General features: G+C 39.7%; 2 protein-coding genes across 3 annotated transcripts in view; one reads left to right on the forward strand and one right to left on the reverse strand.

The window, feature by feature from the left end:
- srpk1b (SRSF protein kinase 1b) overlaps positions 1-3,221 on the forward strand; it is a 29,099-nt gene extending 25,878 nt beyond the window's left edge. For both annotated transcript variants that reach the window (XM_049590837.1, XM_049590923.1), the window contains 3 exons: positions 369-438; positions 1,306-1,398; positions 1,724-3,221. In XM_049590837.1, the coding sequence (XP_049446794.1) occupies positions 369-438; positions 1,306-1,398; positions 1,724-1,908 (348 nt within the window). In that variant the 3' untranslated portion in view covers positions 1,909-3,221. The remainder of the gene's footprint in view (positions 1-368; positions 439-1,305; positions 1,399-1,723) is intronic.
- A 324-nt stretch (positions 3,222-3,545) lies between these two features.
- On the reverse strand, positions 3,546-10,120 carry lhfpl5a (LHFPL tetraspan subfamily member 5a). The gene is made up of 3 exons (XM_049591156.1): positions 9,586-10,120; positions 5,349-5,585; positions 3,546-3,807 (listed from the first exon to the last, which is right to left on the reverse strand). The coding sequence occupies exons 1-3, from the start codon at positions 9,986-9,988 to the stop codon at positions 3,797-3,799; spliced, it is 651 nt and encodes a 216-aa protein (XP_049447113.1). The 5' UTR covers positions 9,989-10,120; the 3' UTR covers positions 3,546-3,796.
- Between the last annotated feature and the right edge of the window lie 2,562 nt (positions 10,121-12,682).

Below are 12,682 nucleotides of genomic sequence, written 5' to 3' on the forward strand. Positions count from 1 at the left end.
TGTTCATGTCAGCCTCCAGTTTTCTTCTCCTCTTTTACTGACTGATTGATACTTGTTACTACAGCTACTGCTGCAGCCTACACTGTCACACACACACAGACTCAGCTGTGAGCATGTATATACACACATGATGTAAGATACAGTAAGCCACCATTAGTGAAAACAGGAGATGTTAGCTGACCCACAGAATGACTTCAGACCCCAAAAATATTAAGTGTTGTGACAACATTGACATGCTTTGAGATAAAGGAAAACAAAACATGACAGTCAGGGAATCCTTGACCTCACTGACCACACGAATGCATCTGTATTTGATTAAAACCCATCCATCCACCACTTCTTGAGTTCATATGTGTTTTTATCCTCAGGCCTTCGAGCTGGCCACTGGAGACTATCTGTTTGAACCCCACTCTGGAGAAGACTACTCCAGAGATGAAGGTCAGTGTCTGCTTCCCCTGAGACATCTGTTCCCAAAATGTTAATTCCTTAATCTAGAATTAAGACTTAAATTGGTATTAAGATGTCTTAAATCAATCTTTCAAAAGTCTTAAAAAGCTCAGACATGGAAAGTGGGATTTTATGAATCGTTACCAAATGCCTCTCTCATTTACATCACACAGATCAGGATAGTGGAAACAATACTCATATTTTGTTTCCAGCTGGGATGCTCAGAGTTGATGATCCACTGTCTGCTAGCTAGATGTAGCTGTATCCTGGACTAAATTGTGAAGTGCTAGTTCAACAAAAATTGGCTATTTAACCAAGATTTTGCAGCATGGCTGAAACCGGTACAAGGCAGTGCATACGAGGCTGGGTGTATTTTATTTAAAAAAAGTTTTTTTACACTTGGCATGATGGAAATCAGCGCGGTGGAATGCAACAGAGTCAGAAACACAAAATTGCCAAGAAAACCTGGCAATAAATGCCTATTATATCCATTAAAAAAAAAGTCACGTTTTATGTTATGTTAAAATAAAATTTGGGCAAAATTGTCCCTAAGCCTGAGTAATTAATGTCAGTTTGGTTAATTTCTTTATAAATTGGTCTTAACTTTCACTCCAAGTGGCATTTAAAAAAAAAAAAGAAAATATCTTAAATCTAACTTGCCTTAAGCTGTAGGAACACTGCAACTAGAGGGCTACTTCAATAGACAAGACACCCTGAAATGAGTATGAACGCCAGGTTTATTTGGGAAGGTGTAGACTTTATAGTGTAAATTGTTCCAAGTCCAGCACTTCACATTCATTGCAGTCGTCCTGTTACCCTTCATCAGCTGTGTTTGTATGTTTCTCTGCCTCCCTGTAGATCACATAGCGCTGATCATCGAGCTGCTAGGTAAAGTTCCTCGGAAGCTGATCTTGGCAGGCAAATACTCCAAGGAGTTTTTCACCAAGAAAGGTAAACACGCCCGCCCTGCCACCAGCTGTCTGCTGCAGCTGAAACCAGTTCATGCTTAAAATATGCTCAGGTGTGTTGGTGCAAAAGGTACTATTTCAGAGTGAGCACCTGACGGCTCAAGGGAACAGCCATCTGCTCAGTTTGAAGGGCAGAACTTGCAATGTAAATTTAGTACAGCTATTTCCAGTACATAGAGGTGATGCAGTGGAGTCATGCCAACCAAAACACACGTTGCTGATATAAAACCATAATTTTTCACTCTATATAATATGCAGTCTGCCAACACTCAGCAGTGTAATTACTGAAATGTAATATTTTTCCCCAGGCGACCTGCGCCACATCACCAAGCTGAAGCCATGGGGTTTATTTGACGTGTTGGTAGAAAAGTACGAGTGGTCCAAAGAGGAGGCCCACTGCTTCAGCTCCTTCCTCCTGCCCATGCTGGACCTGGTGCCTGAAAGGAGGGCCACCGCAGCCCAGTGCCTCTCCCATCCATGGCTCATATCCTAAAGGCCAACCGTGCACACCACTCTCACCCCCACCCTCTTATTGTGAAAGGATAAATTAGGTTTTGGAGATCCTGGGCTTGGAAACAAAGTAAACAAACACGTTCATGTCCACGAGACCCTGTGACTGCATCGTGCCTGCATCCTCTCATCATGGCTCTCAGAGGCTACCCACACACTCTCATGAATTCACTAGACTGCTGCCTGGTTTTTGTTCTGCTTTGGACTACGCTGGTGACAGAAGACACTCATGGTCTTCTTCCTATATTTATGGCCCTTTTTTTTTTTTTACTGGCTGTATAGGACTTATCGACCTTGCTCTCTTTTTTCCGGACTCTAGCTCTTTCTCTGCAGCACATTATTCTCTGTATTTCTAGCTTTGGATAATCAACTGTCCCATCTGAAAGGAGGTTGCACTTGTCTACAAATGCAGAAAGCAGGAAGAAACGTAAAGACTGCCATCAAAACCACACACTGTTATCATTAAGGATATTAACAAGCCAAACCTGTGTCTGTTTGCCAGTCACCATGTTAGCCGTGCCAGCTTTTATGCCTTTGGCTGTCAAAATGTGTGCAAAGTGCTCAGAATTAATCAGTGCGTAATGCTAACAGCCGTTATGAGAGAATAGAAATGTTCTTAGTACTGTTGAGTTAGCTTTATCCTAACAACACTTTTGTACATTTGTATACAGGCAGAACTACATGATTAGAAAGCAGACGTTTCACTGGCACATCAGAAATCAAGCTCTATTTTTTAAGTAAAACCAAACTGTGTAATATCAGATTTTTTTTCTCATGTCTTAAAAAAGCACTTATATGCACAAAACAATGTGAAAAACAGTTTTTTTCCTACGTCATGCACGAGAGGATAACTTCATGCTGTTTCATACCGGGATCACTTTTTGCCTGTTCAGAAAGGCTTCATATAACATTTACCACATTAACAGTAAAACTCTGTGGATCGACACCCAGGGTGCAGTGCACCAAATAGTTGGCCTTCTGCCCCCCCCCCCCCCGCAGCAAAAGCTTTGCACAGCTCCTGACTGTCAGCAATGTAAAGTGAAGGCACAAGCTGAGAGGTTTGAGCTGTTTTGTTTTTTTTAATAGGTTTTAGAAATGCCTCGAAGAATGTTGGTGGTAATTAAAGCTTTGTTTCAAGAGTTCCCACTGCACATGGAGGTGTTGGATTTGAAAATAATAGATTGTACTAAAAAGCAGATGCTGTAATAATGCTTTGAACCCCCTCAAAACCATTTTGTTTTTCTACAAAGTCTCCTCTCCCTCTGTTCATGTTTCCACTCTTCATTTGATTGTTCATTTTTTTTCTGTAGGTAATAAAAATAAACATTTTTCAAAACCGAACTGGATTGTGTATTGCCTCATAAATGTGCCACTGCAGTGTGCAGTCCTCAAAGACTCTGTATTAAACACATCATCATTAATCTAATGCATCATCAGGACATCTAGAGGGGAGATACTGCAGAGTGGTATCAGATTGTATTTTCACTGAGAGCTAACAGAGCTATGATTCAGGATTATATTGAGAAATGTTGGGACATTATTTATCAGGATGTCACACTGGAATCACTCCAAAGGCTCCTTACATACATCACGGTTATTAGTTTGCATATTACATGATAAAATATAGCATTATAAAATGAGTACTGAAATATATATTACATATCTAACATCACACAGGGCAGTTTGCTCAGCTTTTATGACAATTCTCTCTCCAGGGTAACAAGGAGCTTCTCTGGTCATTTTGAATAATAACACCTGAAGGAAAAGTCGATTAACGGTCCTAAAGCTTTCAAATACATCGGAACCCCTCGAGTCAGTAGCGTTCCTCATAAAGCCTCATCCATCTCTTCCCTCTGTTGTCCACAGGAGGCTCAGGCGTTATCTGTAGATGAGACAAAAACATGACTTAAAAAAGAAGCTGATGTTACTGTAATTATCAGTTCAGACACTGACAGATTTGTGTCAGTAGCTCAGCTGGATTTCAACATATACACCTACTATTCAACAAGACCCAAGAGTCTACAGTCAGCATGCTAACATGTTGATGTTTAGCAGTTAGTATTTTCCATCTTAGTTTAGCATGCTAACACAAAATACAGCTGAGGCTGATGGAAATTCAGGGTGGGGAAAAAAATCGATACAGCATAGTATCGTGATATTTTGTGTGGTGATATTGTATTGATACACGGATGTCAAGTATGGATCTTTTATTATTATTTTGTTACTAATAAAATAAGCATTTTCATACAACTTTTGGCACTAGAAAAATAAAATCTATTGCTTTTTCAGTCCACCAGATGGTGCTGATGTCTTTTTCCTGGTGAGGTCAGCAGAGGTCTCAGCAGCATTTGGCAGGAAGTTCATCAAAACAAAGATGGAGGTGCCGGAGAAAAAAAATCAGAAATGTGCTGTTGTCGTTCATATCAAATGTCAGGACTTACTTTGGATTTTTTAAACGCAGATGAAATGGAGGACTTGCACATGGCACTTGACACATGCAATTTGCAAGCAGTGTGACATCAGAAGAAAATACTCACCCCACACTCCACCATCCAGAGGTAGCGTTAGCCGCTGACGGCCAAGCTACTGGTAAAGTGCTCTGCTGAAAAATCAACCAACACTGGACACACGTAGCTCGACAAAACTACCATCCAACTCTGAGAGAGCTAAGAAAACAACATAGTCCATCACCTACTTCATGTGCAATCAAAAATATCATTGTAAATATTTTGTGAAAGCACCAATAGTCAACCCTACAATACCATGATATGGCGATATCAACACTGAAGTATTTGGTCAAAAAATATTGTGTTACTTGATTTTCTCCATATCACTCAGCCTTTGATTAAAGGTATTACAGTTCATCCTCTGAGGAACAAGAATGTCTGTATCATATTTAATGTCAATCCATCCTATTGTTGTTGAGAAATTTCAGTAAAAACAATATCAACCTCATGTGGTCGTTAAAGTAAGTTAAAGATCACCAAAGTCAGCAGGGTTCAGCCTCTGGGAACCGTGGATGTCTGTACAAAATTTCGTGGCAGTCCACTCAGTCGTTGTAGAGAAATTTAAGTCTGGACCAAACTGCTGGACTGGACAACACTGCCATCCAATTTCCTCTCAGTTCACTGAGACCTCAGTGAGTCATCACTTATACAAAGATCATTGAGGTTTCAAGGGTGCCCAGCCTCTGCTTCATCTCTTTCCATTTTCCCTGCACCACTTAACCCAAAACTGAACCCTCTGAAACCTTTACCTTTCCTCCTGCCAACTCTATCATGCACCCTTTTCCTCCCTCTCTCATCTCAGCCTCTCAAATGAAACCCTCCATTCTTCATTTTCTCTCCAGCTAAATATTATCATCTAGCCTGCGTCATCCTCTCCCACCCCACCTTTTTTTCCACCCTCCCTCCGCTCTGTTACCTTTCTCCTCCACCTGAAAGTCCTCTGGCAGCAGCTTGTCCTGTCGGCTGCCCAGGCTGAATGCGAGGAAGGAGAGGATGAGCGAGTCCATGATGCTGATGATGGCCAGGATGTAGGCCCAACGCACCGTGCAGTTGCCCAGGGTGTATTTGTCGGTCCGCTGGCCACACATGCGCTTCACCTCGTCCGAGTCCCAGCCGTCGGGATAGATCATACAGCCAATCACCATGCATGTGCCTGATAGACAGGAATCCACCGTTAGTTTATTCAAATGCACAAACTTTAAACGATCTTGATTTGGGAATGTTACAGTTACAAATAGTATGTATACTCAAGTGAAAATAAGAGCTGCTTCCTTTTCATGTGACTAAATACGACTACTTTATTGCATCTCAAAGTGAAAAGTTGCACTTCCAACTGCACATTTATCTGATAGCTTTAGTTATTACGTATTCACAAATGAAGATTTTTGTGTGCAATACATCTCAAGAGCAGAAAAATAGGTCCAGTGTGTTGGATTTGGGGGCATATATTGGCAGCCCATATATTGGCAGAAATGGTATCACATTCTTAACTATGTTTTCATTAGTTTATAATCATCTGAATCTAGGAATCTTTGTGATTTCATCACCGTAGAATGAGCTGTTAATATCTACATAGGGAGTGGGTCCTCCTCCACGAAGTCTGCCACATTGTTTCTACAGTAGCCAAGAAGGAGCAAATCAAACACTGGCTATAGATAGGGCCATTTATGTTTTTCATTTTAGCTTTGGCCACTGTATCTCTCCCACACACACCTGGTATGCAGACATTTCAGTCTGCAATCTCACCACTAGATGTCACTATGTCCTACAGACTGGACCTTTAAATGGCAACTATAACTGTGTAACTTTTTCATGTAAAAACACCAAACATTTCATGGTTCAAACTTCTCAGATGTGAGGATTTGCTGCTCTTCTTTTTCGTATTTTAATTTATTCTTTTACAATTGTGAGGCTTGGACCATTGGTTGGACAAAACAAACGTTGTGACGATGTCACTTTGGGCTCTGGGTAATTGTGATGGCTGTGTCTCACTATTTTCAGAAGTTTTTACCACCCAAACAATATTGAGAAATTAATCAGCTAGTTAGTTTGCTTTACCTCAACCGAATACAGCAGTGAAATGCTGATTACACGTCAATTAATTAGGAATAATAATCTGATGATATACTATACAATTATATAACTCACAGAGAGCATTTTAATACTTTACATACATTTACCTCATTATAGTTACATCCTTTTTTCTCAGTGACATTTTTAATTTAGGACCTGTACTGGAGTGTTTTCAGTGTAGTATCATTACTTTTACATAAGTAAAGCATCTGAATACGTCCTTCACAGCTGAATGTTTGTGGTTTATATAATAAAATGTTGGCTTGTGAAAGCTCATCTTGCTGCTGTTCCTGATCAATATCACAAACCACCTCCAATGTTAGAGCAACAAAACAGCAAGATGGAGAAGTCACCAGAGAAATAAAATTTATATTCATTCAGGTACACACACACACATACACACACAGGTGAGTTGCCTAGCAACTCCAGAGCATCTCAACTCCAGAAAGATGAACTCGTTCATCCATTATTGACTCTGCAGAAAGACAGCCGCCCTCATGCCGTCCCACCTCAGCGTGCAGAGCCACGTGAAGTATCAGGTGATGAGAGGAAACGTTAACACACAAACACACACTTTCACTTTCTAAGCCTCACACAAGCTTTCACCTTCTCAAAATTCTCACGCTCACCCTCTCAAGTCACTCCCTTATTTCAAGACAGATCATCATTAAACTGCAACGCTCTTATCTTCTAATACAAGAAATTACATTTTCAGACAATTTAAAAACAATTAGGACTCCATTTTTTAATTCCTTAATTTCCCTCTTCACTTTTATCGTTGAGCTGGCTCAAATTAACTCTCAGAAAAAAAACTTAAATATTCTTTAACTTAGGCTAATTCAAGGGGAATAGCTCATTGTATACAGCACATACCTGTATAATTTTAACTCAGTGTGTCTACCACTCAAATGCAACATGGGGCCGTATGAGTATCTTTAAAAACAAAATCATTTGCAGAACTTCTGCAATCGGACTCCAAAGTAAACCTGTCAGACTAATTTAGAGGCTGGAAGAGCTGAAAAAAAGATATGTATGTGTGTGTAATATATGGACATAAAAAGTCTGGCATTCATTGAAGAACACCCGCGCGCGCACACACACACACACACACACACACACACACACACACACACACACACACTCTTAACAGCAGGTGTGAGAGGTCTGCAGAGGAAGAGGAGAGAGTGTAACAGCACACCTCCAGGTTAATCTCATTATTTGTTTCATTACAGGCTCGTCCTTTCACTTGCAGCTACATCTGTTCACAAGCTGCTTCATGTTTCAGGAACAGAGTCATGTTTCACCTCTGTCTGTGTGTGTGTGTGTGTGTGTGTGTGTGTGTGTGTGTGTGTTGAAGGGAACTGCTGAAATGTTGCTGGATGATCGTTCATGGATACTTCACTCTAAGGTCAAATTTTACCGGACAAATCCTCTATTATGCTTCTGCATAACCTTGAGTTGTCTTGTATTTCTGTTTGAGGCCTGAATGTGCTCATGTTTCCTCTCTGTATAAACAAAGGACCTGCAGTTAGTGCTGCCAGGTGTCCTAAGATTTGGTTTAGCTCACTGTTGTGTCTTTCTATCCAGTGGTGGAAAGTAACTAAGCACATTGACTCAAGTGTTCCTTCTTTCATTCTGCTTTACACTTCAGCTGTACCAAAATTCACAGGAAAAGATGGTTTTTACTCCATGACATTTCATTGACAGCAGTGTGCTTAAAACTTCTGACCTCTGAATTTTGAACTGATATATTATTAAACTACTAAACTATGCTGTATAATTTTGAACACGAGACTTTTACTTGTGACAAAGTATTTCTATCGTGTGTTATGTGCTACCTTATAAAAAAGATTTGAATTCTTCTTCCACCAGTGTTTCCATCATATTCATTTTCACTTCTATGTGTCATTGCTTATTAATTAGACCAGGTTTTCCTGTCTTTTTCTTTCTGTCTAAGTAATTCAGTATTTGTATAGATGACACCTTACACAACTTTTTCACAACTTCATACCACTGTTGTTTTACTGTTTTTACTATCTTAACTTGAATTTATTGAACTTGCACTCCATATATCTTAGGTATGCAGGGACTGTGTTGTGCCAGATAAATGTTTGTGTTCTTCTATAGTGTTATTTATTAATGTTGCAGCTTGATCCCAGAGAAACATTCTGCCTTGGACAGACATGTATTGATAGATTCATTGATTTTAACCTCCTGAGACCCTGTGCTCTCGTATGAGGACATCACTGTTGGGGTTTACTCAACCTTATACTCCATTCTACTTAACTTAGATTGTGGACACATTGTTGTGCCATCAAGTGGTAGTAAGAGTATAATATACTCATCCATATAAAAACAAGATGGCAGCCATCTCTGCTAAATCAGTCTGCAGCTGATCCTGACACAAAAGTGGACAAGGTCCAGAACCTGATCACATTTTATGGTTGAAACTTGTTTATTTATGATCATTAATGCTTGTAGTTTGATATGGCAATGAATTTGACCAATTTTAGCAACAGTAACATTATTAATTAGGATGTACTGGTTTGAAGACATTGGGGCTTAATTGTTGTTGACCATGTTTAGTTTTCTATCAGGTCCTACTGATCCCTAATAGCTAGGAGAAATTAAAGATGCACACTAATTATATAGCCGATTAAACATCTCATTTTAAACTCAGAAACTGGAATTTCCTTGGAGTTCATGCCATGTGAATAAAGTTAGACACTATGGCAAATGTTAAGTGTTAAATGAGTAGGTAAGAAGCTTGCAAAGAAACTATGCTTGGCTTGCAGGCATGCAAAGAAACTCAAAAAGATAGACTCATATATAAGTTGAGAAAAGGCCTACTTTGTAGCAATTAAAGTGTATGTATTTTTATTTAGTTTTTGTACTGCATTCTGAACAGATTATATATTTAATGTGCAACAAAATCTATACTGCAGGATTATGGTGCTAGTGGTCTAATCAGAGTGTGATTTAAGAGATTATATGAGACTAAATACATGCTTTTTTGTACCAAGCATCTACAGGCGCTTTTTGTGTGCATCTACAAACTTTGGAGAGACCCTGGTGCTCACTGGAGGCCAGCTGCATCCAGGCGCAGATCTTGTAGACGCTCCCGGCGTTGCAGAAGAAGAAGAGGCTGAAGCAGACGATGCTGCCCACCACCAGCAGCATGGAGATCCCCACGAAGAACATGGCCGTCTTGAAGGCTCCGGATGGGATGGAGCCGAAGTCCAGCGCGCTCCCTTTGCAGGTGAGCTCCGAGGTGAGCGCGTTCCCAATGCAGTAGTGGAAGAGGCCAAAGTATCCGGCCTGCGGCGTGTTGACGCTGTCTCCGATCCAGTAGGGCTGGATGAACACCACCACGGTGATGACGGCGAAGGTTATGGTGAAAACCGTCCACAGGACGCCCACGGCGCGCGCGTTACGCACGTAGTTGGTGTGGTAGATTTTGGCTGCCTCCTGGGCCGGCAGCATGGCGACAGGCAGGGCTTCTCAGAAGTCTTTTGGATGATCTAACAAGTGGGAAACTTATTCTCTTGAATTTTCTTTCCTCTGTAAAAGATGTTAAAGAGACATCAGAAAGAGCTCTTGGTTTCCTGGATCAAATACGACCGTGGACGCCCAAGAAGTTTCCTTGTTGTTAACATTACAAATGTCGCTTCAGATCAGTCTCCATAAGGTTACTGGGTACCACAGCATCAGTAAGTGGTTTCTCCAGTGTGTTTCATAGATGGATGTTTCTCCCTTCTGTATCAGCTGGCAGTGTTTCGTCTCCAGGGGAAGCTGCAGTCCTTAGGTAGGCTGATGAATGATTTATGGCCAGATGATCCGCAGAAACTCAGGTGGCAAGTAGGACTATTCTCCTTTCACTTTCAAGGCCATAAGCTGTAATCACTTTCCTTTATTTCATTTCTTTCAAATTTCTTTCTTTCCCTTTTTTACATAGAATATTTGCTCAGATAAGAAACAGTATTCTAGATGCAGGTGTTAGGGTCAGACATAGGCCCACTAGTCCCTTCCAGTAGGCCCCTCTAGTTTCATGTTTTTAATATCTGTCAGGTCTTAAAACAATACTCATATAGGCTACCCATGTGTAATTGTTCCTCCTTGTTGACGCACTGCAGATAGATGTAATGGGTTTTGAACTAAAAAGACATTCACTTTAAAACATACCAACTTGAATTGACTGAGTGGATTATGTCCCCCATGTGAGGCAGGAATCTCCTCTCAGCCAGTAACCAATAACTCTTGACATGTGGGTATGTGAGTATTGATTTATGAAATGTGAACCTATCCTTTCAGTTGAAAGTGAAGACTGAGCCAGTGATGGAGAGAGACCCTGTGACGGTCTGAATAACATACTTGTATGGACTACAGTGAAACACTAGATGGAGCTGCAGAGCTTCAATGTAACTACATCACCTGCATTTTTCCCCATTTTGCCCCCAAATCACTCTTTAGATAAGTCCCACATTTGAAGTAAACTGGAGGGATTTGAACCTTGGACTGCTACCAAACAGGCCAAATGTGGAGTTTTATGTGTGGGGTGGTGGTGGCACTGGTGTTGAGGGGAGGGGTCAAGAGTCAGCAGTTCGGTGGTGTTGTTTTTTTTTACTTTTGTATGTTAGATTATCTACTAATACATAAAGACATTACATTTTCAGACAATCTGAGACAATTAGGGCTCATTTACATTTACATTTCCTACCCCACTTTTATTGTGTCACTCTCTAGTTCACACCTTGAGCTGGCCCTAATTAACTCTCAGAAAAAACGAAATATTCTCACACATAGGCTAATTCAAGGGAATAATTTACTGTATACAGTGCATACCTCAAGTTTTATTTATAGTTTTAACTCAATATTAGATTATATTGGAAATGTACATTTCTATACTATACCATAAATCAATTACAAGTTAAATTCCCAGCTGAAAAATTATTCATGAAGAAAAGTACATAAGTATTTTTGGTGAAAACTACTTAAGTGTCAAAAGTGAAACTAGACTACTAATTACGTAATGCAAACTGCTTACTTTCTAGAGTGTTCTAATCAGGGAGGCTGGGGATGATTGTAAAACAGAAATAGTGGTAACACTTCCAATTTCTCCAACCAGGAACAGGCTACAAACCACCTGATTCACTCTGCACATGTTTAGTTTAGTCTTTATTCTTCTTCAGGTGAGGAATTAACACCCTATGGCACACACAGCCAAGTTTATAAGGAGAAACACTAATGTTGTGGTAAGAAAGTATTTTACTTCATTTATTTTAGTAATAATAGTGCATACTTTAGAGTTAATTTTTTCTAGATTTAAATAACGTTGAATACGTGTCTTTGTAGGTATCTTTCAAGCAAGTTGGTCGGGCTACACACACACACACACACACACACAAGAATGCAAGACGAGTGCAAACACACATACACAGACAACACATATGTAAGTGAGTGTATCTACTGTATATGTTGTTGTTGTTGTTGTTGTTGTTGTTGTCGTATGTCACTGTCATTATTGTAGTCGTTATTGTGGTTGTTTGTTGTTGTTGTTGCTTGTTGTTTTTATTATTGTTACTATTATCATTACTATTGTTGTTATTACAGTATTATTATTATTATTATTGACAAGGGTTAAGACCAGATAAGTGTATACTTCTTCCTACTCCTTTTGAACATGTAAATGAGATGTGAATATATTGTTTTCTTCTCTTTCTAATTGTTTTAATCAATTGCTTTTTTTTTTTTTTTTTTTTTTTACATGTTCAAATCAAATCAAATCAAATCAAAGGTACACACACAAACACCCCGCCCCGCCCAACACACTCACACAACAGTTATGTCACACAAAATTTAAGTGTTGAATTAAAAGATTGCAGTGTCTTAAGTTTAGGTCATCACCCTTATTATATAATGTAACATTTTACCCAGGCTGTGTTACAACTAACCTGGACTATTGTAACATTTTGCTTCTTGTGTTTGAGACCAAACCAAGCATTTTCTGTTTGTGTTACACAGATAACGGCTACACCATTTTGTAGCAGACGCATGTAACTTTCATATATCACATTTTGAATGCACTGGCTTAAAAGGTTCCAAGATACTGACAGAAATGGTAAAAACATTACAACCATCCCAAGTTTCCCCTACATTATTGTATTCATTTTATTACTG

The sequence above is a fragment of the Epinephelus fuscoguttatus genome, linkage group LG1, assembly GCF_011397635.1.
Source record: "Epinephelus fuscoguttatus linkage group LG1, E.fuscoguttatus.final_Chr_v1".
In the NCBI taxonomy this organism is placed as follows: Eukaryota; Metazoa; Chordata; class Actinopteri; order Perciformes; family Serranidae; genus Epinephelus; species Epinephelus fuscoguttatus.

Bases quoted from the DNA above. Each gene is read 5' to 3' on its own strand.
- lhfpl5a (XM_049591156.1), bottom strand. From the start codon at position 9,988: ATGCTGCCGGCCCAGGAGGCAGCCAAAATCTACCACACCAACTACGTG. The intron at 5,586-9,585 runs GTGAGCACCAGG...CCTGTCTATCAG, and splicing joins CTGGATGCAGCTGGCCTCCA to GCACATGCATGGTGATTGGC.